Below are 26,426 nucleotides of genomic sequence, written 5' to 3'. Positions count from 1 at the left end.
GCCAACACCTGCTCCTCCCGCAGCCACCGGCACCTGGCTGCCTGGACCGCGGCCCGCACGAGCCCCAGCTGCCTGAGTCACGGGCCACACCCACGAGGTGGCTCCAGGCCCCTGGCCGCCTCTTCCAGTGCTGCACGGCGGCGCGGGCCCTGCTCCCGGCCCGGCGCTGGGCGCCCAGGACCCCAGGCAGACACCCGGCTCCCGCCACGGCCGCCGGCGAGCCCAGGGCCCGGCACTCAGGCGCACAGGTCGCGGTGGTGCCCTGAAGCTCTGGGCTCAGGGTGGGAAGGGGCACGGCGTTCTCTGGCTGAGGGAGAGAGGTCACGAGCTCAGCAAGGCGCAGGCCGCCACGCTCCCTCCCTCCCTGGCTCCCTCCCGGACTACCTGCTGCTCTGGCTCTTCTCCTGGTGAGAGCCAGCGAGGGCCCTGCTCGCCACCTGACGCCACTCCTCTGGGGGCCTTGGGCGAGGAGTTAGGCTGCTTCAGCCGGACTTGGCCAGAGAGGAGGCCGGGGGGCGCAGGCACAAGCGGGCAGGGCGGGGAGGAGCCCGGGTCCTGCCACTCCTTCCCCCCATCACATCCGGAAGGCCCTGGGGTGGAGGTGGGCGAGCGGGACAGAACTAGGAGGGACCTAGGAAAGGTCCTCCTCAGCGGGGAAAGGAGGGGAGTCTGTCAAGGCCGCTCGCTCTGCTGGACATCACCCCAGGGCCTGGAGTGCGTCCACGTGAACTGTCGCCACGCGTCTGAAAGGCCACCCCGGGACTGTGGGATTCTCGGGTGGTGATCTCTTTCCAGCTCCAGCACCAGGTTCCTCCTGAGCCTCTTGTGGTCCCAATGGCCCTGAGACAGCTGATGCCGGGAGGCCACTCCAGGGAACGGCCACCGCTCTGGCCTTGCTCGGAAGCCCTGCATCTCACACCCCGAGCTTGGGGCCGCTGTGTCCAGGTCATAAGAGGCTGGCAAGGCAGCAGTAGAGACCAGCCAGAGTCCCGGGGCTGTGGGACTCTGTGACCTGATCAGCCTATGACCACAACCCGGCCCCAGACCCCAGGCTCCTAGTCCAACACCACGTTCATCAAACACAGGCTTTCAGAGTGAGCCTGGGAGGCTCCACCCAGTGAACACCCTACCCGCCCTGTGAGGACCCTTAAGCAGCTGCCCCACGTGGGGCAGACAGCAGCACCTCCACTGCACAGAGGCCAAAGGTTCCTGGTCAGACTCAGACATGAACTCAGGCTAGGAAAGCTCCAGCCCTGGCTCAGAGCGGCCACCTCTCCTCCCCCCAGTCCAGCGAGGGGTGCTTGGGGCACACCCGAAAACGCCAGCACCTCCTACCTGCTTAAAACCAGCAGCAACTGGATGGGAGCTGAGGGGCCGTGTCCCCTCCCCAAGTCCTTGGGCCAAAAGTGAGGGGAGCCTGAAGCTGGAAGGGACAAAACTTGCACCTTTACTTGGCTGAGAGACAAGATGAAGCCCGGGAGGCTACAGAGTGGCCCAGGAACCAGGAACCCGTATACAAATCCCGGTCCTGCTACCTCCCAGTGGTGGGACCTTAGCCAGCTGTTTTAACTTCCTGAGCTTCTGTTTCTTGGCAGGTTGTGGGAGGACCATGTTTGTGTGCACAGGGTGGGCAGCGGCTCAGAGCATAGCAGTCACCTGCATTGCTGGGGTACGGGGGAACCCGGGGACTGAGGCTCAGTCCATGAAGTCTCACTCAGCCTGAGATGAAGGGTCCCCATCAGCTGTCACCCAGCTCCAGGGGTTCCTGTGGTGAGGTGCTGCCCAGGCGCTCCAGACCTGCCCCATCAGCTGTGAGAACAGCGGGAAGGACTGTGCTGCCCCCGGGAAGGCAAGAATGAAGGGGCCAGTCTGGGGTCAGGACCCCCTCAGTGGTGACCGGAGCCCACAGATCCGGCGATGGATGGCTTGGTGGGAGCTCAGTGACTGTGCAGTCCCATGGTCCAGGGTCCTTGAAGCCCTTCCCAGCTCCCACCTCACACCTTTCCCAGGAAGCCTCCCCAACCAGATCCTAGAGTGGAAAGAACTTGGATTCAAATTCTGGCTCTGCCACTTCGAGGCTGTGTGACACTGGGATGTTATACACCTATTGAGTCTTGGTTCTTCACCCACAAAATGTAAATACTAGCACTCACCTCACTGTACTAATGTAGTCTGCCAGGCCCACGGAGTAAGAGGAGGCAAGAGATGCTCACGTTCCTTTCACTTAAACACCAGGAAACAAAGGGCCAAAGATCTTAAATAACTCGCTCAAGGTCAAGGAGCTAGTTCCTAGCAGAGCTGGGATCTGAACCCACGTCTGCAGGAGTCCATGATTCCATCCATCCACCTATCCACAAATATGCATGTGGCCTACTGTGTGCAGACACGGGACATGAAGCAGTAACCAACAGACAGGGTCCCTGACCCAGGGAGCTCACACCTGCTCTGGGAGGCAAATAACAAACATCGAGGGGGTAAGAGGGTGACGTGGCAGACAGTAACGGGGCCAGGCGCCGAGGTGGGGCCCTCACGTGGGCAGGTCAGGGAAAGTCTGTCCAAGAACGTCTGAGACGGGAGGAGGGGACAGTCTTTGAAGAGCCAGGGCCTGGGGAGTGACAAGTCCCTGAGGCAGGACTGACCGCAGGGAACAACCTAGGAACAAAAGGGAGGCTGGTGAAGAGCAGATGCAATGAGGCTGGAGGTGCAGCTGGGCCAGACTGTGTAGGCCCTGGGGCCACGTGAAGGAATGCGGACACTGTGTCCTAAGTTCAGTGAGAGCTCTCGGTGGGTTTCAAGCAGGAAGTGGTGTGATGCTGTTGACATTTCTGAAAGATCCCTGTGGCCCGAGCTGGTGAGCACGGCTGTACACGGCCCTGCTCACAGGGTGCTGGTGAAGAGCCGAGCACAGCCTCAGATGCACGGCGACCCTCACCCCCCAGTCCATTCCTCTCTGCACTGAGCACAGGATATCGCCTGCAGGCAGGCTTGCTTGTCGCCATCCCTCCTGGTGCCTTGCCCCAGGCCCTACACACAGTTAAGCGCTCTGCAAATGCCAGACGCTCGGTGGGCTGATGCCTGTGAGAACTGCAGGATGTTCAGGGGACCCAAGTTGGGGACATGAGGGGGCCTGGACCCACACTTACGATCTTGGGTGGCGGGAGGTCTGGAAGACTCTTCTGAGGGGCCGAGGAGTGCTGGCTGGGCTCACCATTGGTCAGAGGGTTCTGCTCCGCGGGTGCTGCGGACAGCAAGCAGGAGAGGGCTTCAGTGAGGTGAGGGGCGCCCAGCCTCGCCACGGAATCTCGTTATCCAGGAATGTCTGGTCACATGAGCCCCGAGTTCTATTTGAGCAGGTGTTAATGACCCAGGCGGGCGGTCCCTGGAGCCAGTGCTGTTTTTCCTCCAAGAATAGAGTAGATGGGCCACAGACACATTCCTCAGAAGGAACTAGTTTGAGGTTTCTGGCAGGTTCCACACCCTCTCCTCCACCTGCCCCACGTCCAAAATGACCTGGCCACAGAGCTTGAGTGAGCGGAGGAGCTGCCCGTGGTCACTATATTGAGCTGCTCTCAGCACCGACCCTGTGATTACCTCTGTCCACCCCACAGTTCCCGCGGAAGGCAAACAACCCTGGGCGCAGGGCCTGCTTTCGTGCAAGGGACTTCTGCGGAGCCCACGCTTGGCAGTGGGGCAGCAGGTGAAGCCACACTGGGGAAGCTGGCCACCAACCAACCCTTTCAAGGAAAAGGCACCAAAGGCTCTTCTGAGCCTGACCATTTCAGCAGGTAGCCAAGCCAGCCCGGGACAGACAGGCTCAGGCAGATCTGACCTTGGGCTCTGCTGGCTGATGTCTTGAAGCCAAGTCGTTAACAGGACTGAATGCTTCGGAATGCTGTGTTCCCACCTCTTGCTAAGCCTCTGCATTTGAGTCACAGGTTTGAGAGTTGGGAGACAGGGCTTCTAATCCCCTCTCCTCTGCAACTAGGCAGCTCTGCAAACCTCTGGGCCTCCCTGGGGTCCTGTTGGACCCACTCCTGAGGGTCTTCAGACAAAAGCAGAGAGCAGAACAGAGCAGAAGAGTAAGACACCATGGAAGACACAATCTGTCCTTCCACTGGAAGATAAAATGTTCTGCCAGGAGATCACCTTCAAATATTAAGGCAGCTGCTGACATCACCGTTTCCTCCCCATCACTCCCCCCCACCCCCCAACACACACACACTCATGAGATCCAGACTTCTTTCAAAAGCCATAAAGCTAGGGCCGTGGGATCAGCACCATGCACAGCTGCTTTCTTAGGACATCTGCCTTACAACTTCCCGTTCCTGGGATGATGCCGGGAAATGCTGAGAGGTTTTAGGGACAGATTCCTTATCCACGAAGGGGACGTGAGACCTTTAAGAGGCACGGAGGTGGCTTGATGACACATCTCAAAATATATCAACCCCAAATAGCATCAACCAAAATGGGACTTCCCGAAATAACCCCACCAGGCCTGTCTGTGGTGTTGGCTGGGAGGAAGGAGGGGTGGGACGGAACCAAGGCTTATACCGGCCCCCCTTCCGGGAGCTGGCCATGCGATCAGCAGTACCCCCGTACCTTTGTCTTGGGACTCAGCATTCTGTTGCTTGTGGACTGTCACTTTGTTCATATAAATGTACTCCTCATCAGAACCTGCGGAAGGAGGATGGAAGACACAGGCTTCATGTGATTGCATGAAGGGAAAGGGCCTCTAGAGAGAAACATGTTCCCTCCACCCCCCAGAGACGCTGTCACCAGCCCGGATTCTGGTAAAAGCATACAACATTTTGAGGTGACTGAAAGGGTCCATTATAGAAAGAGCAGACAGATTTCCAAAAAAAGAAATACCAAGCTGCTGACTGTTAGTTTTCTAGCCTGGGGGGAGGGGAGGGTACAGAAGGATAGCTTCGGGAATAAAAGCCTTAAGTGGAAAAGCACCCATACCTCAAAGATCTGCCTCATATTCCACCAGGCAGAGATTTGTCTGGGTTTCCTAGCATTTTGTTTAAACTGGAAAACATTTCCTATCAGTCATTCTCACCCTAGTCTGAATTACATACATGGGCTAATCAGAGTGATGTCTACATAAGATAGGATCTGGAAGTTTAGCTCCCAAGCCTCTAGGTGGGGTGCCACTGTGGGGGCCTAAGCTCTGGGTTTGGAGTGGTGAGTGTGCTGGGATTTGGACCTGCAGTACCAGCAGCTACCTGCTCTACCTGCAGCGGCACAGCCCTTCCCCTCCTTTAAAAGCATTTCTGTACAGGTTGTCATCTTCCCCGTGTACAGAAAGGCTGTCTTCTAACACAGTTCCCATGGCCCTAAGGACCCTTCCTTCAGAAGCCTGCAGAGGAGACTCACAGAGTGTTTCTCCTTTTAGAAATCCTCCTGCATTTCTTCGTGCCACTCAATTTGCATTTCCTAGAAACTTGCGGCTGATAAATTCCAGTGGCTGGAGATGGTGCTACTGAGCCAAGGAACCCAATTCAAACCCCTGGCGAAGGAGGCGGTTCCGCACCAGCCAGCTCCACACCACAGACGCCCAGACTCCAGCCAGCAGGCCTGCATCACAGAGCCCGGAGAACCCAGAGGAAAAGGAGGAGGATACGGCTGGGTGGCGCTCCCTCCATCAGCCCGTGGGATCACCACCCTGGTGCCCAGCGCTGCCAGGACCAGCCAACAACGTCACCGCTATTCCAAGGGCTCCAGCAGCTAATGGGAGGGAACTACGAGGTCTGAACATAGTTATCCACAACTGGCATCCTTCCCCTGAGGGGCTGGGTCCGTACCTCCTCCAGAGCACGGCACTGGGGGAAAAGCACACCGCAGGGCGAGGCAGGAGATAGAACGGGGGGTGGGGGAGCCTCAGCCAGGCTCTGCCATCGACAGTAATTCTGAGCAAAGCACCTAACCTGTGTGCCTTGGTTTTCCTGTCTGTATAGCATGGAAAACAATTGTGATGAAATAGCGTTTAGTTCTCTCCTACCTGAAATTTTCAAATGTACAAAACTCAAATATGAGGGAATGTGAAAAAGTAAGGTAACCCTGTAACTAACAAAGATTAAAAATGACAGCCTAAAACATGGGAAATAACTCAAAGGCTCAATAATAGGAAAATGGTGAAAGAAACCATGCCACATCACCATAGGTAACAGCAGGTCACCTTTAAAAATAAATGGGTTACTGGAGAGTGTGTAAATTGGCACAACCATTTTGGAAGTGATTTTGGAGGACAATTTAAAGGGTTCATATTCTTTAATCCAGCATTTCTGCTGCCAGAAATCTATCTTGAAGATAAACTCCAGCATCTAAAAAAGATTTTATTTAAAGGTGTTCACTATAATATTACATGTGTTGTTTTTTTTTTTAAAGAACAAAACTTAAATGTCCACTAATATGGGGTTGGTTGAATACTATTGGTCATCCACCAGTGGACACTACCCACCCATGAAAAATAACAAAGTAGCTCTATGTCTGCTGTTTACAAAGACATTCAAAAATTACAATTAAAGGATCACGTTTCAGAAAAGCGGGGAAAAAAAGAAAAAGTATGCAAGCTGTCAACACACGGAAATGTGCACAGGCAGCAATTCTAAATGTAAAAATAATTCAAAACAGAAGACAGAGGCAAACCACAACTACACAAAAATATTCTGATGATACTGATAAAGATCGGAAAAGGAACTGAAGAAACATAAATAGTGTTTAATGTTCATTTTATATTCATTTCTTTTTTCATATTGTTGACTAAGTCCACACTCCTGGACAAAAGAGAAAAAAGGCAAGATATTGTTGTTATTGTTTTAACTGTTAAACTCTGAGCAGGTGCTTCCTCCCCAAAATGGCGATTTGTAAATTGCAGAGAAAGCTGGCACTGGCCGTGTCACGAGGCTGCATCTCCCACCTTGGACATTCTGCAGGCCATACTTGACCAGGTGTTGATTCTCAGCGTTGCTAATCCATTACCATCCAGTTGGTAAGTAAGAGGCTTCCGGGACCATCTGCAATCCTGTGAACTTGGCCCTGGAAAGGGGAGGCTCATGAGCTGTCCCAAGTCTGGGAGGCAACAGCCTTGGCTTGGAGAATTTCTATCATTCTCCCATTCATTTTCAGAAGTGCACTGAGCCCCAGCACTTTGCTAGGTGCTGGAGATACAGCACAGAACAAAACAGACACTGTCTCTGCCTTCGTGAACTCACCAGCTTGGGGGCCAGGGAGGGGGAGACAGAGCCGAATGGGGTAGTTGCACAGGTATGTAGGAAATGACAACAGCCACAGATACAGTGGGAAAGAGAGCTCACCGTGCTTTGATCAAGTGTGTGGGTCCTGGGGGAATGACCCTTGTCTGCAGAGGGCGGTGGTGAGGGGTAGGGAGGATGGGCCCAGACCCTCTCTGTTACAGTTGGAGAGACTGAACGTTTGAAGCATTTGCCATCACTGGGGCAGCCCCTGAAATGTTTCCAGTCTCTGAGCAGGGTACTGGGAGGCCCTCAGGGTTAAGACAGGAAAGAAATAGCAGGCCCCCAACAAACAGACCTCAATCCATGCCTTGACCTCACCATTTAGATAAAAGGCAAAAAGAGTAGAAAATTCAGTAATACAAGGAAAGATCAGAAAATGGACAACTGCATTTGAAAAGTGCAAACACAGACACACACACACACACTCATACTCTGCCCCAAATGCGTGGAAGTAAACAACAGCTCAGCCAGTGGAGACCACAGGCTATCTCAAAATGATCAGCCTGCCTGCACCTACAAGTCCAGTCAGGCTGAGTTAATTTTCTGGAAGATACACAGGAATGCAGGCATGGGAAGCTGAAAACGACAAATGCTTTCAACTTCATGGGCTTTGGATTCTATCCTGTGCAGCACAATGATTAACCTGGTGCAGACTAATCTGCACCGTGGCGAGAGGACAGCGGCATAAGGGTTAGGTCCGCTGGCCCAGCCCCAAACCTCGGCTCTGCCACGCACGGCCACGTGCCTAAAGGGACTTTCGAAGCCTCGATTCCCTTGCTGGTAAGATGGGGACGACAACTCCCTTGCTGTCTTGGGATGCAGATTAGATGATATGACCCAAGCCACTTCATTCATTAAACACAGGGCTGGGAAATGGAAGAGCACAGAAAGTGCTGCTGTTATAACCACTCTGCCATCTGAGAGGGTGCAAAGAGGATCAGACAGGGAAGCTCTCCAACAGTGGCTATTCATCCTTGGGCATCGACCTGGAGGAGAGAAGCAACAGCCAAAGACCTGGGTACGGTTGCGCACGTGCGTCAGGGGTCTGGGTGAGCTCTGGGGGCAATTCACACTAGGGAGCCCCCCGTCCTGATCTTAGCAGCTCCTGCAGCCCTTCAAGCTGCAGAGACCAAGAGTGGGGAAGGCCTGACTTTATGAGAGCAGAACATACACATATCAAGGGTGAAACAGAGGTCACCCTACAGGAAGCCCCACGAAACCGAAAAGGGGACCCCACACCGGGGGCTCAGATGGCGTGGTGAGAACCAAGAACCAGGGGTCAGACACCATCACAGGGGTGTTTTTCAATTCCCAACAGAAGTGTTCTTTATCTTTAAACATTCTCAAGTCGGAGCACATCTAAATGGCCGGGGAGTGTGCTCTTTAAAGGAGTCCACTGATGAGTCCTCCTGCGGAGTGATTCATCCCTCTGTAACCTACCTGCTCTGTAATGTGGATTTTCCCATCTGCTCGTCCCACCTTTGATGTGTTGCTGACCAGCGCTCAAGGCGGGTCAGCAGATGCTCACTACAAAGCCAGGAGGAGCCTGGGAACCAGGGGGTGGCCTGCAGAACTCAAAGGCAATGAAGGGGCTCCAGGAAAATGCCTCCGATGAAAGGCTAAGGGAGCTGGATTATTCCGACAGAAGAGCAGGCTGCAGGTGTACAGCAACATGCTTCGGCTTTACGACTTCTCTGATATGCAGACAATAGGAACTAATTCCATAGGGAACAAAGAAAAGGAAAAGGGACTTTGAAATGTACCCCGGTGGATGCAGGCTGGATGTCAGGGAGGAGTTCCTGGCTCTGATGGCCAAAGCAGGTGCACTTCCCTCCCTGGCACGGATCTGGGCTGCTCCTACCGCGAGGCAGATGGATTGGATGCCCTCTCACGGTCCCTTACTGTCCCAAAATATCACTTTCAATTCTCAAAACATCCGATATGAAAATAAATTCGACTAAACTGTTATGACTTCACTAGAAGGCTTTAAAAAAGAAAAAATCGGTGATAGAAATGAAACCATATGTCCACAAGAAGACTTGTACAAGACTGTTCAAAGCAGCCTTATTATTCGTAATAGCCCAAACCTACAAACAACTCAAATGTCCATCAACAAGTGAAAGGAGAAGCAGATTGCTGTATATTCGCAGAATGGAATGCCATCCGGCAATAAAAGGAACTACTGATACAGTCCACAGCATGGAAGAATCTCCTGAGCAACAGGGGCCGATTCCATTTATATGAAGCTTCAGAATGGGCAACACGAATCAACGGTGGGCGAAATCCGAACAACGGCTGCCATGGGGTGGCGGGGGGGAGGAATTCTTGCCCTGGGAAGGGACAAGAATGAATTTTCTGGGACGATAAGAAATGTTCTGTGTCTTACTTTGGATGGTGGGTACACTGGTGTATAGAGCTGTCAAAACTCAGTGAATTGACTACTTAAGATCTGTGTAGTTGACTGGATACAAAATCTAGCTCAATTTAAAAGATAGCAAAAACAATGAACTCAGGGTTCTGTGATTCACAAAGTCTTATAACAATGCTTTCCAGTTTTCCATTGGGCCGTATGACTCTGGACAAGTTATTTAGACTCTCCAGGCCTTCGTCTTCTCATCTATAATAATAGCACCAACCTTGCAGGGGTGTCTTGAAGGTGAAGCCCGTTAATACATGTGCAGGCGGGAAGAGCTCAGTTAGGCGTTAGCTATTATTATACCAGTTTATTATCCTTTCAACCATAAGGAAAAGTGTTTTGAAAACACTGTTTAAAACCTCTTCGTGGGCTACTGTGCTGCGTGTTCAGAGACTCCTGGGGCTGCCGCGCCCATCCCATCACTCCCGCACTATTGTTATGGGCTGAACTATGTTCCCCTCAAAATTCATAAATTAAGTCCTAACCCTGAATACCTCAGAATGTGACTGTATTTGGAGAAAGGGTTTTTAAAGATATAATTAACATTAAATGAGGCCACTTGCGGGGGGGCGGGGGGACGGGGTGGGGGAGAGCTTATCTAATATGAATGCTGTCCTTATAGGGAGAGGAAAATCTGGACACTGACATGCACACAAAGATGGTGTAAAGACCCAGGCGACCATCTATACGTCAAGGAGAAAGGCCTCAGAAGGAACCAACACTGAGAAACCTTGATCTCAGGTTTTTCGCCTCCAGAACTGTGACAAAATGAGTTTCTGTTGTTCAGTCCAGCCTGTGGGGCATTATTATGGCAGCTGTAACACATGTATAACCTCCTTCTGCTTCCACGGGGACCACGTTACTAAGGCCCTGGCCACACTCACTGCTGCTTTTGGTGTAAAGGCGGAGGAGCTCGGCCAGGCCACTCTTCTTCACCACGGCTGTGCTGCTCAGGCTCTCCTGGTCAAGGATCCTGAGGAAGTCGTCCAGCTCTGTCAGCAGCTGCTCCAGGGCTAGAGACAGAAAACAGAAGAATCGCTTACAACAGCTGCCTTCTCTCCAGAGGCCCAGTGCAGATACACCTCTGATCCCACAGCATCCCACAATGGACCCTTTGATCTCGAGGGGAGAAGACTAGGGTGAGGCCAGGCAGCACACAGGAGGCCCAGCCAATAGGTGCGATTCCCAGTGCCAGGGTCTCAGGAAGAGGCAAACAGGCCCTTGGCTTCGGGATGGACAACCTCGGCCGACGCTGCAGGGCTACCGTTTGCTGGAGTGACAGTGGTCAAGGTGGTCCAACGGGGCCCATCAGAGTCTGGAAACAGGATTTTCTTCCTCAGTAAAGGTCAATCCAAACAGCCCAGTCTCTGGGGAACTTGAACACAGATCAAACCCACAACCATCAAAAAGAAAGGCTGTGGTTGACCCAGCTGTTAATCCTTTCCCCAAGGATGGGGAAGCACAGAGTCACTCCGGGAGATGAAACAGTGATGCTTCTATCCCTGCAGAAACATGGACAACCCACCAAAAGCCACACTTGGACAAACAAACCCTTCCCCTGGGATTCTTCAGTGACTGAGCCACCTCAGTGGCCACGAGGCCAGCATCACTCCCAAGCTGGTTAAAGGCTGTGGTGCCTGGGGTCCAGCTGTCAAAGATGCCTCTCTCAAGGGCCCCCGTTATAGAAGCACTTGCCAATTTCCAGCTGGAAGTACCAGTGCAGAGGGCAACAGTCTAGGTGCAGGGCATTCACCATTAGCGGTGGTGGTATTATTGTTAATGACCTAAATCTCCAGAACAGGATGCGGCATTCGCGGGTGAGGTCCTCACCGTGGTGCTCCCTTCCCGGCGGGCTCCTTGAGGGTCTAAACAGTGCTTTCCATCCCTGGCTGTGCTGGAATCACCTGGAGAGATTCTAAAACTCCTGATGTCCAAGTCGCATCCAGATGGATGATATCAGAATCTCTGGGAGTTCCACCCAGGAGTCAGTAGGTCCTAAACCTCCTCAATATGCAGCCAACGCTGAGAACCATGGGTCCAAATGTAAAGCCAGGGGCCACACCTAAGGGCCCTGCTCCCAAGACAGCAGCCAAGACGCCCAGACCTGACCCCTACCACCTGCTGCGAGAACTGTGAGCAGTCACACAATCTCTCTGAGCTTGCTCCCTCCTCTGTAAAGTGGAGAAGAGCATGTGGGCCCTGCCCATCTCACAAGGTTGGTGTAAAAGACAAAGTCTGTGAAGCTCTTCACAACTGCACGTGTGAAATGCTACACTAACCACACAAAGAGCTTTCTTATGACTGTATCCCCCCATCCTGTGACATCATTAGTTATTTCTCATTCTCCACCAGTAGCATTCGTCTCTGAGCTCCCCTTTAGAGAAAAAACAAAACCTGGCAGTACAGCATTCCCTACCCTACCACATAAGGGAGAGGAAGGAAGGGAAAGTCACCTCCTCAGAGCAGCCCTCCCTGACCACTTTCTCCAAACTAGGTATTTCTTACCATTTTCTAACTCACCATCTAACTCCTGCTTTCATAGCCCTCATCACAATTTATCAGCAATATGAATATGCAATATTTTGAAAATAAGATTTTAAAATGAGCAATATCCACAATGAATGAAACAACAGTTTTATTTATTGGCTCATTTGTAACTTGTAGTTTTGTCTTTCTCACCCTGGTCTAGTCTGTTAGCTCAGTGAGAGTCAGAACCACATCTGTCTTGCATCTTTGGCATCTCACACTGTTTGTTGTACGTGTTGAATGAATGTTTATGGAAATAAGGAACAAATGAATGAGGAAAGTTATTAGGCACCTACTAGCTCACAACAACTCTAGGAGGTAAGCGGCATTACGCCCATTTTGCAGATGTGGACCTGGTGGCCCGGTGAAGGCCCATAACCTCCCACGTGGCCGTGACAGAGAGCTGGCTTTGCTGTCCGACTCCAAGGCTGAGCTCTTGGCAACACCCCACCTGATGCCTCCACGGAGGGCCTTTTTCCATCATCCCCAAAAGGCCTGGCTCCCCACAACTGAACCAGAGCCCCAGACTGTCCCCTCACCCCCCTCATTAAAGAAGCCCCCACGTTCCCCTGGTTCTAAGGGACAGGCCACGGTCCTATTTCTGTTCAAACACCCCCTTGGCTCTTAGTAGGGTAATAGCTTCTGACTCCATTCCTGAAAAACCAGACTCCCTGGAATGAATATTGCCACTGACTGGGAGAAAGCTGAAGGAAGAGAAAGAGGACCGAGGATGTTTATTTCAGAAGAAAGCGGTGATAACAAATACGAGCACATGTGACTGTCAGATCAAATAGCCAGCTCGCTGAGATGGGTGGGCACTGCCTGCTGTAGATCAGAGCACTCTCTCCCTGCAGGGAGAAAGTTTGAGAGTGCTGTGGACAGGAACAGCAGAGAAACCTCCTCTCTCCCTCTTCAGTGTCCCACAGAAGTCTATGTGTCACTCCCCTCCACCTCGTCAAAAGCCAAGTGGAGGTAAAACACACCTTCCCATAGCCAGCGGCCCAAATGCTGCATGTGATCCGCACTGGCCCGTGGTTGCATGGAAGATGCCCTCGTCTCTGCTGGAGAAGAGATGAGTAGATGGTAAGTGGTGGCCAAGGCAAGAAAGAAGCCGCATTAGGTAGTTCTGCTTGGGAAAGAGCCATGGACCAAGAGCATTGTCTCCTGCCCCATCCTTGGGTATTGGGAAGAATACCCCAGGGAGTCTCCAAGAGGCCAATGGCTTCTGCCCAGTTTACTTAAAATAGATTAAACTCTTAACGGAGTGAATTTTGAAAGAGCATCAGCAAAAGCTCCCAGAGCCCACTGAATCAGTATCAGGTGAGACTTCACAGTGTGCCCAGCACTCAACTGGGCCCTCAGCCCAACTTACTGGGAAACCGAAAAGGAGATCAGGACCCTGTGGTTCCTGCCTTTTGCAAGCTTGCTGGCAGGACAAGGCCAGCACAGGTGAAGTGATTAACAGGTCAAGGCACACCACCAAAAATTCAAGAATCAAGCAGGTGATATCACTTCACGTGTGAAGGGCGATCAGACAAGAGGCTTAACGCTAGATGGTTTCTGAGAAGAGGCTGCAGTAGAGTAAGGCCTGAGGTTGTTTTTTGTTTGGTTTTGTTTGATTGTGAACAGCTATTCATGAGTTTCCTGTTGGCTGCAGAAACTCAACAGGCTAAAAAGCAGTGAGCTTAAAGATGTCAGACTGGGGGAAAACAAAGGATAAATGACACTGAGCCTTGAACTCCGCTACAGTGGATAAGGAAAAGAGAAAGGGCCTTGCAAAACAATTAGGATCTCAAGCTGCATTTTTCCTGATCTTCTGAACTCCACTGGGCTACTCCTGTTAACAACAAAAAAAAGAAAAAAGCAAGAGAACTGAAAGTGACTCTGGCTTCCACATCCTCAGCTATTCCCAAAAGCTTCCTGATTCCTGGAAAACAGCCTTTGTTTATTTTTTATGTGAGCAAAATACATACCAAGCCAAAGGATGAAAAGCATCATGCCTGGCTCTGGGGAGACAAAGGTGACCCAGATGGGGTCCCTTGCATTTCCAGGAGCCCCAGGCCTGGAAATAGGGGCACCAGTGAATACACAGGGTAGAACAGAAGTGATTCAGAGACATCTCCAAGGATCAGGAATGCACCAAGGAAAGAGACAAACTGTGGGGTTATCAAGGAGAGGAATTTATAAGCTGGCCATTGAGGATGAATAGGAGCTCACCTAGAAGAGGCAGAGGCATTTCAGGAAAAGGGAATGAGACGCTCAGAAAACTCAGTTGCTGAAAGCCCACAGGGCATCTGAGAAACCATGAGTAGCTCTGTGTATCAGGGCACCCAGAGCGTGGGGGCAGGGTGGGTGGCCTTGAAGGGGAGAAGGTAGGCTCTGTGGCCAGAATTGGACAATTAGATCAGCTGGGCAGATCATAAGGGCTTTGCTTTGCTAGGGAGTTAGGGCCTTATCCTGCAGGGCCTCTGGGCAGTGCAGTGGAGGAGGCCATGTAATGTGCTCTTCAAACAGGTTACAGCAGGGGTCCCCAAACCCTGGTCTGTGAATCCGTACCCGTCCGTGACCTGTCCAGGAAATGGACCGCACAGCAGGGGGTGAGCGGTGGGCAAGCCAGCGAAGCTTCATCGGCCTCTCCCCACGCTCACATTACCGCCTGACCTCTGTGGAAAAACTGTCTTCCATGAAACCGGTCCCTAGTGCCAGAAAGGTTGGGGACTGCTGGGCTAGAGACAGAGTATCTCTGCCAACTGTGGGGAGGACGATGGAAGGGGAGCAGGAGGCAGGGAGGGGAGGCAGGGAGGCCCGTTAGATGACTGCGGTAGCTCAGATCAGAACGGTGAGGGTGTGACCTAATCACAGCAGCTGGGACCTTGCAGGGCGCTGCACCCCCACCACCTCCAATTCTCCCCAGCACCCTGCAAGTGCACAGCAGGGGAATGGGCTCCTGAGGCTGGCTTACAACCTAACTCGGTCAGGTCTACAGTTAACAGGGGCACTGGGGTTCCAGTCCAAGTGTGAACACGTCCAAGTATTATACTTGCCGTCTGTCAACCATCCCGGGGAAGTCAGAGAGGCTGACCTGGATCTTGGCCTCTGCTTCCTGTTCCACCATATTTCACAAGGAGTGGGGGACGGGATGGAGGGGTTGGGCTTGAGACACGTGACAGGTAGCGGCCATGGGGCAGGGTGATACTTCCATGAGACACAGAGACTGTAAAAGAAGATGCCCGTGGGTGGCTGAGAGATGTGGAATGCCATCAGACACACAGGCCTGAGGACACTGCAGTCAACCGAGCAGCTGTGGTCCCTGCTGCTGGGGGAACTGATGGGCCGGGCCTACGGGAAACATGGGAAGAGCTGAGAAAGCAGATACCCTCCTTTTCCTCTAAAACAGCTGAGCTAGGTGAAGGGTAAGCACCAGAGCTGAGGAAAGGCAGAACCTGAACCAGAGGGAGTCACGAAGCCCAGAGGTCATTCCCCTTCCTCTCTGGGTCCGTATCGCCTTCAAGGTCCGTCCAGGTCCCTTCTGCACAAAGCTGCCCATGACCAAGGGCACTCAGCTCTCTGGCCAGCTCTGCCTCCCTAGACTCCTACTGTCAAAGTCAGTTATTCACGGTCATCTCAGTTTGTGCCAGGTCTATATTCCAGGCTAGACCTGAGCCTGTCCTGGTCAAGGGTCAGCCTTTGTAGGTTTGGGCCTCTGACAAGGTGCTAAGCACAGCGGACGGCAGTGATGCTCTTGCCATCAAACCCTCTGGGGTCCGGCTACTGGGTGTCCCGCTATCCCAAAGCAGAGCGTTCCTGTGAAAATTTTTGTAAGCCAAAACGGCATAAAGTGAAGCAGCGATTGTTTCTTGCTGGAAAAACAAAAATCCTCTTTGGGTGGATTTCAGTTAATGAAAGCAGGTATTCATGTAGGCCTTTCGTCAAAGCCAAGTGGCGTGAAGCAAGCTTTGGAGAAGCAGGGGAAACCAAGAGCTCAGGCTCTTGGAAATAACAATCAGTAAAAGCAAGGCCCCAATTTGCACCAACCCCGGGGACATTTTTCAGCCCTCGGAGCTCGGAGGGCCAGGCCATCTCTAGGAGGAAAGCGGCCATTTCACTGAGGCTCTGGAAGGCACTCATCCCGGTTCCCTTCCCCCATCACCCTCCACATCTCTTGTTTTGGTCTCTTCCTTGTCCTCCAGTGCTGGGAGTGAAAAATAAGCGTGTTGTTCATTGTGGAAACTGTAGGTCCTTGTGCAGGCTTTCCATCCTGGCTCTGTTAAAGTTCAGAGTTGTCTGCTCACGGTCTGACAAATCATCAATAAGATTCTTGTTCAGAACTTGCAAGGCCCACGCAGAGCTGGACGGGTCAACGGCGCAATTCATTGCCCTCGGCCCCGGCAAAGCTCTGCCTCCAGATGACCTCCTCCCCCGGTCCTGCTCATCTTGAGGCAGCCCTGCTTTTCAGTCGCTGGGTTCCCAACCATAAATGTCTCCCCAGCATGCCGAAAAATGTTCCTCGGGGTTCCCCTGCTGTTTTATGTGCATATTTTTATTTACTCAGCTGCGTTTGCTGAAGATCCGTGATTGAGGGTGATTTTCCTTCCAAACATGAAACGAAGCAGACCTGTTCTTTAAGTATAGAGACATGCATCCTCCTCCCCGCCCCAATGGGGTTCCGAACATTGAGCCACTGGGCATATTATCTGCATGAACCCGACTGCTGGGGACCAACTAAAGTTATGAAGCTGGGGAAGGTTTCTGTGACAACCAACAGCCTCAGCAGGGCTGTGCTGGAGAGCAGAAAATGCCAGCAAATTCCTCCTGATCACAGAGAACCCTCAGGCTCTCAAGAATGAGCTTTTGGAAGACATGTCTCTTTATTCCACCTAAAAGGAGACCTCCTCCCACTTTTAGGAGGCCCAATCCCCCTTCTTTAAGTGCCAAATGCCAAGTCAGCCTTTATCAAGTACCCACTGTACTGGTGGGTATGTGCCAGGCGTGTGGATAGGAAGTGGGTTTCTTTCTTTTTTTTATGGTGGTGATACACACACGACTTCATGTTAATTTACCACTTCAGCCACTTTAAAGCTTACAATTCAGGGTTACAATGCCATGCAACCATCACCACCACTACCTAGTTCCAGAACTTTCTCATCACTTGAATCACAAACTCATCGGGCAACCACAAATTTGCTTGCTGTCTCTATGGATCTGCCGATTCTGGGTATTTCATGTAAATGGCATCACACAACATGCGGCCTGAGTCTGGCTTCTTTCCCGATGCATCATGATTTCCAGGTTCATCCATGCTGTGGCATGTACAGTATTTCCTTCCTTCTCATGGCTGAGTCCTGTTTCCTTGTATGGATATACCACATTCTGTTTATCCCTGATTCAGCACTGATGAGAAAGTGGGGGGTTTTTTAGACCAAAAAAAAATTTTTTTTAATTGGGCTATAACTTACATACAGTAACATCCTCTGTTTTTGCTGTATAAAAATCTGGTGTTCTGACAAACACACTCAGTTGTGGCAACTATCACTACAATCAAGATACAGAACACTTCCATCACCCCTAAAGTTCCTTTGTAGCCTTCTGCAGCTGACTCCTTCCCCACTCCCAGGCCGTGGCAACCTGTAGAGCCTTTGGAGTCTGGCTCATTTTAGTGAACATACGGCATTTGAGATTCATCCACTGTTGTTACATGTATGAGAAGTTTGTTCCTTTTGATTGCTGTGTAGTACTCCATCGTATGGCCAGAAGAAGCCCATATGTCTTCGTATATTCAGAGATCTCTTCTCTGCTGGGTGCTTTTGCACAGACACAGTAGGTTCCTGTGTCCTCACACCAGTTTCTCACCCCCTTGAAGGCACCCTCCTGCTGACTTTCAAGGGCATGCCTATTTTCAGGATGACTGAACGGATGACCACTCAGGGCCATGCATACAAAAGATAACGCAGTGATTCTCAGCACAGGCTGCACATTGGAATCACCTGGGGAGTTAAAAAAAAAAAACATTCCTGATGCATGGGTCCACCCCCAGAGCTCTTGCTGTAATTGCTCTGGGTGTGGTCTGGTCCTCAGGAGTTTTCAAAGCTTCCCGATGATTCTGCTATGCAGCCAACATGATGAATCACAGAGATAAAGGTGTGATGACTGCTCCATGAGAAGTCTTTTTACTTTATACAATTATTTATGAGTCCTTACAAACTTCCATAGAGCTGCTATATAACTCAATGCTGATTTCACATGGAGAACTTTCTAGGTTCATGCTTGTTATATAAAGTCAGATACATCTGAAAATATCTTTTCTTCCCCTCCTAACATCTTCTCCCTTCTGGACAGAGAGGGTGTGGAAGGCAAGAACCAAGATGTCTCTGTGTTTACACATCAATGAACTCAGCTCTTTGTCCTGCTTAAACAAGCCGGAGCTCTTATCACTGGTAGTCAGCACCCAAAAGGTTTGCAGGCTACTCCTCTGGTGGGCTGTCAGTGATCCCACCTGCTTGGACCTCAGGAGACCAAGCCAGAAACATAAATAACTTTCTCCAGGATAAATACTCCAGGAGTTTTTATCTCCAAGAAATGGCGAGGGGGAGAGAGCTGTGCTCCACTTCCAGCGCTGCGACTGCACTGCTCCCTGCGGAGTCTGACCTTCAAGGTCAGTTTGTCATCATTTTTGCAAGATCTGCTTTTTCTCACCTATCTTGGAGTCTCATCACTTAAAACACTTTCCGCAATAAGAGGCTGCCCTCTGCATTCCCAGATTAGCTGTGCAGGCTTCAAGAGATGGGACAGATGCTTTGCTGCAGCTTGCACTACTGGAAAAACAACTCGACTTGCTCACTGGTGACCTCTCAGATGGAACAAACCTCCCCAAGAGCAGGATTCCAACCCCAGCTACGGAGCCAGCTGGAACCAGAGCCACTCAGATAGGGCCCCTTGGAAATTCACACAGTAACCGCCGAAGACATCAAACCAAGCACAGCGGGGCAGAGAGGACGGAGGCTGGCCAAGGGCCACTTCCCCTCTGCCTCAACCTGCCCAGAAGCACCACCTGTCCATCCAGTCCAACAGCGCAGGGGCTATTCCTTGGTGATTCTCCCATCTTTATTTTCTATTTGTCCCATGAATGCGAGTCCTTGGTCCCCAGTGAAGTTGAAAGCTCTGTGTAGGTAAGGACCACATCTTCCGGTTAGGTTTCCCTCGCTGTGCTTAAACGGTGCTTTGCTCAAAAGTCAGTGCTTGTAAAACATCTGCTGAGCACAGGCTTACACACACACACACACACACACAGCCTAATAAAAGCTCCTCCTGAATTGTCTTGTACTAAAAGGGTCTGGGCTGGTCTGTCTAGTAGGCTGGGGAGGGCTCACCAATTACAAACCACAGTTCAGGTCCCCACAGTTAAGAGCTCTGGAATGACTACCCAGAGGCAGCCCCTAGCAGCTGACGTATCTCACACCTGGACAGCACTCTGGTGGGAGAACTTTCTCAAGGGTGCAGGTGGGAGGGGCATGGAGGTGGCTGTTCCCCTGGAGACCAGGAACCCAGGGCCAAAGGAGCTCGACCCCCAGGCCACTCCAGCAGTTCAGGGGGCACAGGAGGGCAGGGGCGAGGCACCCCAGGTTCTAGCAGCGACCAAAGTCCAGGCAGACAAAGAGGCTTTGGGGCCCAGGGGGCCTTTGTTCCCAGGCTCAGGACATTCCTTAAATGCAATCTGCCAGAAGAGTGGCTTCATTCAGACTCAGTTATGCGGGTGGGAGGCGCAGAGGTTCAGCTGGGTGGCTCCCTGCGTGGCAAGTCCCACAACAACTGGCACAAACCACTTCAGTCTCTGAACAAGAGGCTGTCAGGGGTCACTCAAGTTCACTTTGGAAGTTTGGGAAACACTGTGTCTAATAGAAAGGAAAAAAAAAAAAAAGAAGAAGGCTGGAAAAGAACAGTGGTTATCTCTCGGTGGAGGGGTTCTGGGAAACTTCTCATTCCTTATTTAGACCCTCCCCTGTTCCTCAAAACAAAAGAGCAATGAGTTATTACACGAAGAGAAAACACTGCTGAGGGGCTGCTTTGCTTTCAGTTTTGGCTGCAAATTTAGGTTTGTCCTTATTCACTTGCTATTTGCATTAGACAAAAAGGACAGACTAAAAATGTACAGAGAGAAAAAATAATCGCCGTAGTGTTCAAATTTCCTGTTTCTTTCCAGCCTTTGCCAAAGTAATGACACTCCATTGGGCTGATGTGGTAGCGGGGCCTCTTTATCCTGTTCAGGCCTCCGTCACCCAAGGAGGTCAAAATCAGCCCCAGCAATCCAAAATCACCCCCACCTTGACCTTGGAGTCAGCCTGCAGGAGACTGCCCCCAGCCTGATTCAGTGCCCCCTGGCCCACACAGGCAAGAGCCCTTCCTTCCTCCAAGGAAGCTGGGCTAGAGGACAAAGGCTTCTTAGCCTGGACCCCGGTGGCTGCTGGAACCTGGAATTTCTCGTCCCTGCCCTCATGCTCCCTCTGAACTGCTGGAATGTTCTGGGCAGGTTGGGAGCAGGGGTGTGGTCATGTACCTTCTGCCCTGGGTTCCTGGTCCAGAGAAAGCAGTGTCCTCAGTGCCCTTCCCACCCGTACCAGGTTCCAAATACACACTGCTTAAATCTTAGTTCCAAATCATGGCTCACCCTTGGCTTCACCACACACAGGCTGTGTGGCCTTGGAGAGCTTGATTAACTTCTCTGTGCTTCAGTTTTCTCATTTGTAAAACCAGGCTAATAACAGTACCTACTTCATAGGCTTGGTGTAAAGATCACAAAATAATCCCATAAAGTACACAAACTAAGGTAAATGTTAGCTGCTAAATGAAACCTAAATCCCTCCTATAAAAGGATATGAAAGACCCTCCATAAACACACACGCACATGCATGCACACGCACACACACCTGTAATTTTAGTAGAACAGTTTCAAAGAAGTGATTGGAAATATTCCTGTCTGGTTTTTGCAGGACTACTAAACTATGCCCTGGCAGATGGGCAGCAGGGGTAACTGAGGTGGAATCTGGGTTAAGCCCCTCTGGTGAACCACCTTCCTAGAAACACATAATGCTGAAAATAAATAAGGGAAGGCTCTCCAGGCTTCCTGTGGCTCCCCAGCCCAGGTCCCAACAGGTTAAAACTTATACCAGACACATATGTGCAGAACCAGAGTCAGTGGCAGGCTGTGAACTGAGAGGCGGCTACCAGGTCGTGTGCTTCTTTTCCACCCTCTGCCCATCTCACCTCTGCCCCCGCAGCACCACCCTCCCTCCCTGCCTTGACAGCAACCCAGGCAACGTTCCTATGGGCAAACAGCACACCACCATTCAAAACGTTGCCTCAGGAGAGATAGCCCATGAGCATGTGCAGTGCTGTTTTTCCCCCTTCCCCAGCATCCACTTGCCCTTCCTTGTACCCAATTTCACTTTGGGAAACCCTTTTACACAACAGTATTGGCTGCTTAGGTGGATAAGAAGCCCCACCCCCAAGCCCATAGAAGCCACATGACCTTGGAGTTAGCCAATCAGAGTGCTCCATTCCCTCAGCCACAGTGATTGGCTTAGGGACCTTGTGATGAGAGCCAAACCAATGAGCATCAGCCTTGGGACTCTTCTGCAACTACCTCTTGGTCTCCGAGCTGCTGGAATGTCATCCCGGGGCCACGTTAGCCAGCTCCGGGCTCCCAAGAAAGGGAAAACACAGCCTGGAGATTCTGACCTTTCAGCCCGGACTCTAACTAGCCTTCTCCTATATCACTCAGTTACGTGTGGCCAGAACGTCCCATTTTTTGATTAAGCCAGACTGAGCTGGGTTCTCCTTTACTTGCAAATGGAGAGTCAACCACCACAGCACATGTTTTGAATCTGGGCCAGGCAGTCTGCATATACAATTTCAGTTCATCCTGTGCGGTAGGCATTATCATCCCCACTGCACAGAGGGGAAACCTGAGGCCAAAGGAGGGTCACACTGTAAACACCAGAGCTCAGACTCAACTTCTGGCCCCATGCCTAGAGTTTATTCCATTCATCTGAATCTACTTTACACTGGTAAAGATTTGCTTACTACTCCAGAGAGTAAAATTCAAAAACATTCTATTGAAAGCAAAGTATGGGGAAAGACCCAGGCAAAAAAGTGCCTTGAGAAGCCTGGGATAAAATGTCACCAAGGCCTGGGGTGAGGGCAGAGACATGTGGACAGGGCAGTGAAGACAAACTTCTGCCAGTCTCAGGAATAAGACGGGAAGGAAAACTGCAAGGGAAATTCCAAAGGCCCACAGGGGAGAAGCAGAGCAGGGCATGGCATCTGGGGATGCGGAAGGACCTGAAAGAAGACCTTCACTTATTCCAGGCAGAGCGGACGAATTTAAAGACAGCCGAGCCCTCCAGGGCAGCCTGATGGGAGAAACAATGGTGGCAGCTGCAACTCTTGGCTCAGGGAGCAAAAGAGCTGGGAGAGAGCATGCCATCCCCAAACCTCCAAACCTGACTCCCCAGTGCCAGGGCCAGACCTGTAGGATGCAACAGAAAAGGGGGTGGGGGGAGTGTGGTTGTTCAGTTGCCGGAGAGCACAAGAAAGGGTCTGCCTAAAATGGTCCTTAATACTAGGGGGAGTGGAAAAGCAAAAGTCCCCACAAAAAGGAGCAATTTTAATAAAGCTTGCAGTTCTGAATGGCTCTTTAGCTAGACCAGCCCTGCTTCTGCTGATAGGACATCTCTAGTGGACAAAAACTGACAATCAGGCAGAGAGCCGTATATATATATAATCCTGTTATGTGAACCCCATCAACTTGGAATCAGTCCCTTCAGCAGCCTTGCAGGAGTTAGGAATCAATAATGAATGGAAATTATTTTGGTTGACTTAGCATTCTTTCCCGCTTCTTTTGGCAATAGGAGGACTTATTCCATATGGTTCGGATTTCACTGGCCCTACATGAGCCATAGGAGGTGGAGATGTAGCTGAGGACTGGCCATTCTTTAGGCCCCAGGGATGGGTTCAAGGAAGGCCAGAATTTTCCCTAGGATTTGCTCTACTGGATTTGGGAGAAAGAGGTCTTTCCTGTCTTCGGATTATACACCACGAGGATAAATACTTGGAGTTGCAATCGACCCCCTCGCTCCCACTCTTTCCAGTTGGAAGATGAAGCCAGTGCTCAGAAGGGAGGAAAGCTGATAACAAGAGAAAGAGACAGAGCCGTACTCACATTGACAGAGTCCATAGGTCCAGCCTTGCCTGAAGCTACCTTTGAACTTGCCAACTACATGAACCTTCTTCACATAAGCTGGGTTTTAGTCACCGATGACCAAAAAGTCCTTATTCATCTGTAAGTGAAGTTTGAACAAATGGTGGCTTCATGTAAACCATCTCCTTTACAAGGCATACCTCAATTTCCCAAAGCCATAAAATGGCCCAATAAGTAAACTTAATTTCCTGCTCCCTTTGAAAGGTCCGAGCACAAAGCCAGGTAGTTTTCTTGGATGACCACTATGGTGCCCAAACCACCAGAAAAATAGCTGACGATGGCCCACAAACACGGACAGCATGGCTGTGACGGTCCATTTGAACAAGAAGCATCAGGCCTAAAGATAGATGGGCGGGGTTGGGGGGGTCTGCCTCCCTGCCAGGAGCCCATCTCCTCTCTTTTCTGACTGGTGTCCATGTCCTTGTGCTGCTCTCCATGGTCCCCAATACAGGGCCCACAGCAGCGCTTTTTAAACTGGACATGACCCTTTAGTGGTCTATGTTGTCAACTCAGTGAGTTATCAGCAGCTTGAAAAAAAAAAATGTGGTAGGAAATATCAGAATGTATAGCATCTAGTAAAGGAGTGTAATCTTCCACAAAACCTTTGTTTTTAGATGTATGTCCTGGGATACTATGTAAAATACATTTCTCACCATGGTCACAATCAAAAGTTTTAAAGAACACTACTATAGGCCCACGATCTCTTATCTGAAACCCACAAAGGCAGAGGTGTTTTGAAAGTCAGCATGTTTCAAATTCTAGAAAAGGAACAGGGTGCATAAGGACTGGGGAAACACTCAGGAACAAACCTCACTAACATTTCTATAGCAGAATACACAAACAATCAAGCTAAGTGGGCTTGATAGATCCTACATCCCCGCACATCACTGCAGACGCCTCCAAACTAACTTGTGCCGACCTTACAAAAAAACTTCTGGCTTTCCAAGTTTGGGGATTTGGGAATTGAAGAGATAAAACTGTGGACCTATCTAAGGATTCTCAGGATCTTTCTTCTTCTTCTGCCTCAAAATTGACTTTTAATTTCCACTTTTTAAAAAAGACCTCATGGATAGTGACAAATCCACACTAGACTTTTAGTGAATTAATGCAAAACCGCAAAGTCTAAGAAAGTCACAGGGCTATGGGCAGGTGGGCCTTTTAAGGATCCTCCTCAAATTAAATTCGCTTCTGAGTGGGGTTCTCCCAGTGACGGACAGTCTAAAATGGTACTGTCCAATTCTTTGGCCACTAGCCATATGTGGCTACTGAGTATGTGAAATGTGGTTCATCTGAACTGAGATGTGCTGTTAGTGTAAAGATGAAATTTGAAAGACTTAGTGCCTCCCCCCACAAAAAAAGAATGTAAACTATCTCAACAGTGTTTTTTTTTTTTTTCAGTCTATTGATGCCATGTTGAAATGGTTGTATTTTGGATGTAGAGTTAAATAAAATATATTCAAATTAATTTCATGGTTTTTTTTTAAGTTTAAACATTTTAAACATACTTTAAAATTACATGTGTGTTTTGCTTTATAGTTCAATTGGACATCACTGGTCTAAAATGTCTCTCATAGACTCAGAGCATTTTAAAAGCAAGAAAAAGGTTATCCCTCTGATGGAAAGAAAACAAGGGTCAGAGAGAGAAAGGGACTTTGCCAAGGTCACACGGTTAGTTTGTAGAAAGCTAAATTTCCTACATCTGCCCAAGGCTTTCTAAACCTAAATTCGAGTAGTTTTGTATCCTAGAGAGTAAAGGAAAGCACAAGGGTCATTCCTGAATGAGAGTTCCAGGGGAGCAGCAGAGAAGGCCCCAGAAGAGGGATGAGATTCTAAATGTGTTGGTGGTGATTCACCAAAGTGAGAGGGCCAAGAAGAGGGAAGTTCTCTCCACAGAAAAACAGCTGTGACCCGGATGAAAAAGATTTGGTTCCTCGGTCCAGGCTGTTCTTTATTTACATGAACGAGGACCAGATATTCATTACAGAAATATTCTAAATTAAACCCTTACAAGCCCTGTTATATAAACAGCGTAAAGGTATCACAGAGTTTTGAATTGGATCGTTGTTTTCATTTTGACAAAATTTGTCAAAAGAAACTGCTGATGTACAATTTCTAACTCTTCTAGAGCATTTCAGTTTGGGGGAACATTTTAAGTTTGCATTTGGCTCTTTCCTCAAATCTCCGTTTCCCTCCCTGGCCAATCTCACAGGGACCCCTCTGCTCCTTACCTCCCTGTGCCAATGTCTCCAACACAGTGGCCCCCAGCCTGGGACACTCTGCATCTGTCTTTAGCCACTTTTTCTCTGCCACAGCCAAATTCTCTAATGCAACACCCATGCACACCACACTCTCTGGACAACTATACCCTTGACCCTCAAACCAGGCTTTAAGAGCCCCCCAAGGCATGGTCAGCATTTCAGCTCACCAGTTCTCCCTGCCCCATCTCACCCCCACCCTGGCCCGGTCTACCCACGCCAACTGTTGAGCAAGTATTTCCCGAGTGCCAGCTGTATACCAGTGGTCCGTTTTACAATGTAGTAAGCACCTACTCTGCCAGGACCACACTAAGCAATACAATAGGGAAGAAAAGAGGGCAAACCCCTATTTCTCTATTTCTAATTGGCATGTATTCCTTGAAATCATAAAACAAGAATGGATGTTGCAACTCTGTTTGCATGTAATGTGGTAGTGTTTCCTTTATTCTCTCCCTCAACCATGGTGCTACTCAATTGAGGATGCTTCTTGTAACCAGGGACATCTTAGAATCAGTCATCTCTCAATCAGCTCCTCCCCTTCCAACCACAGCGATTTTCCATTCACTCATAGTGAGGGGCTATTTGCACCGTGTCAAGTTTCTTTGGACAAGTTACGTTCTAAGTGTTTTCAAGTTCCCTGAATGCTAAAACTGTGTCTGTCTCAAATCTCAAACCAGATCTCTACAGTGCAAGCATCGGAGATCTCTGTTGCTATC

The 26,426-nt window shown here is 50.3% G+C and overlaps 1 protein-coding gene across 6 annotated transcripts in view; it reads right to left on the bottom strand.

Annotated features, from left to right (window-relative positions):
- AFAP1L2 (actin filament associated protein 1 like 2) overlaps positions 1 to 26,426 on the bottom strand; it is a 117,546-nt gene that overhangs the window by 26,835 nt on the left and 64,285 nt on the right. For all 6 annotated transcript variants that reach the window (XM_057735234.1, XM_057735236.1, XM_057735238.1 and 3 more), the window contains exons 2-4: positions 10,560 to 10,688; positions 4,600 to 4,674; positions 3,144 to 3,238 (exon numbers count right to left, since the gene is read on the bottom strand). In XM_057735234.1, coding sequence (XP_057591217.1) covers positions 3,144 to 3,238; positions 4,600 to 4,674; positions 10,560 to 10,688 — 299 coding nt within the window. The remainder of the gene's footprint in view (positions 1 to 3,143; positions 3,239 to 4,599; positions 4,675 to 10,559; positions 10,689 to 26,426) is intronic.

The sequence above is a fragment of the Hippopotamus amphibius genome, chromosome 5 (assembly GCF_030028045.1).
Source record: "Hippopotamus amphibius kiboko isolate mHipAmp2 chromosome 5, mHipAmp2.hap2, whole genome shotgun sequence".
NCBI lineage: Eukaryota > Metazoa > Chordata > Mammalia > Artiodactyla > Hippopotamidae > Hippopotamus > Hippopotamus amphibius.
This window is presented reverse-complemented; position numbering and strand designations above follow the sequence as displayed.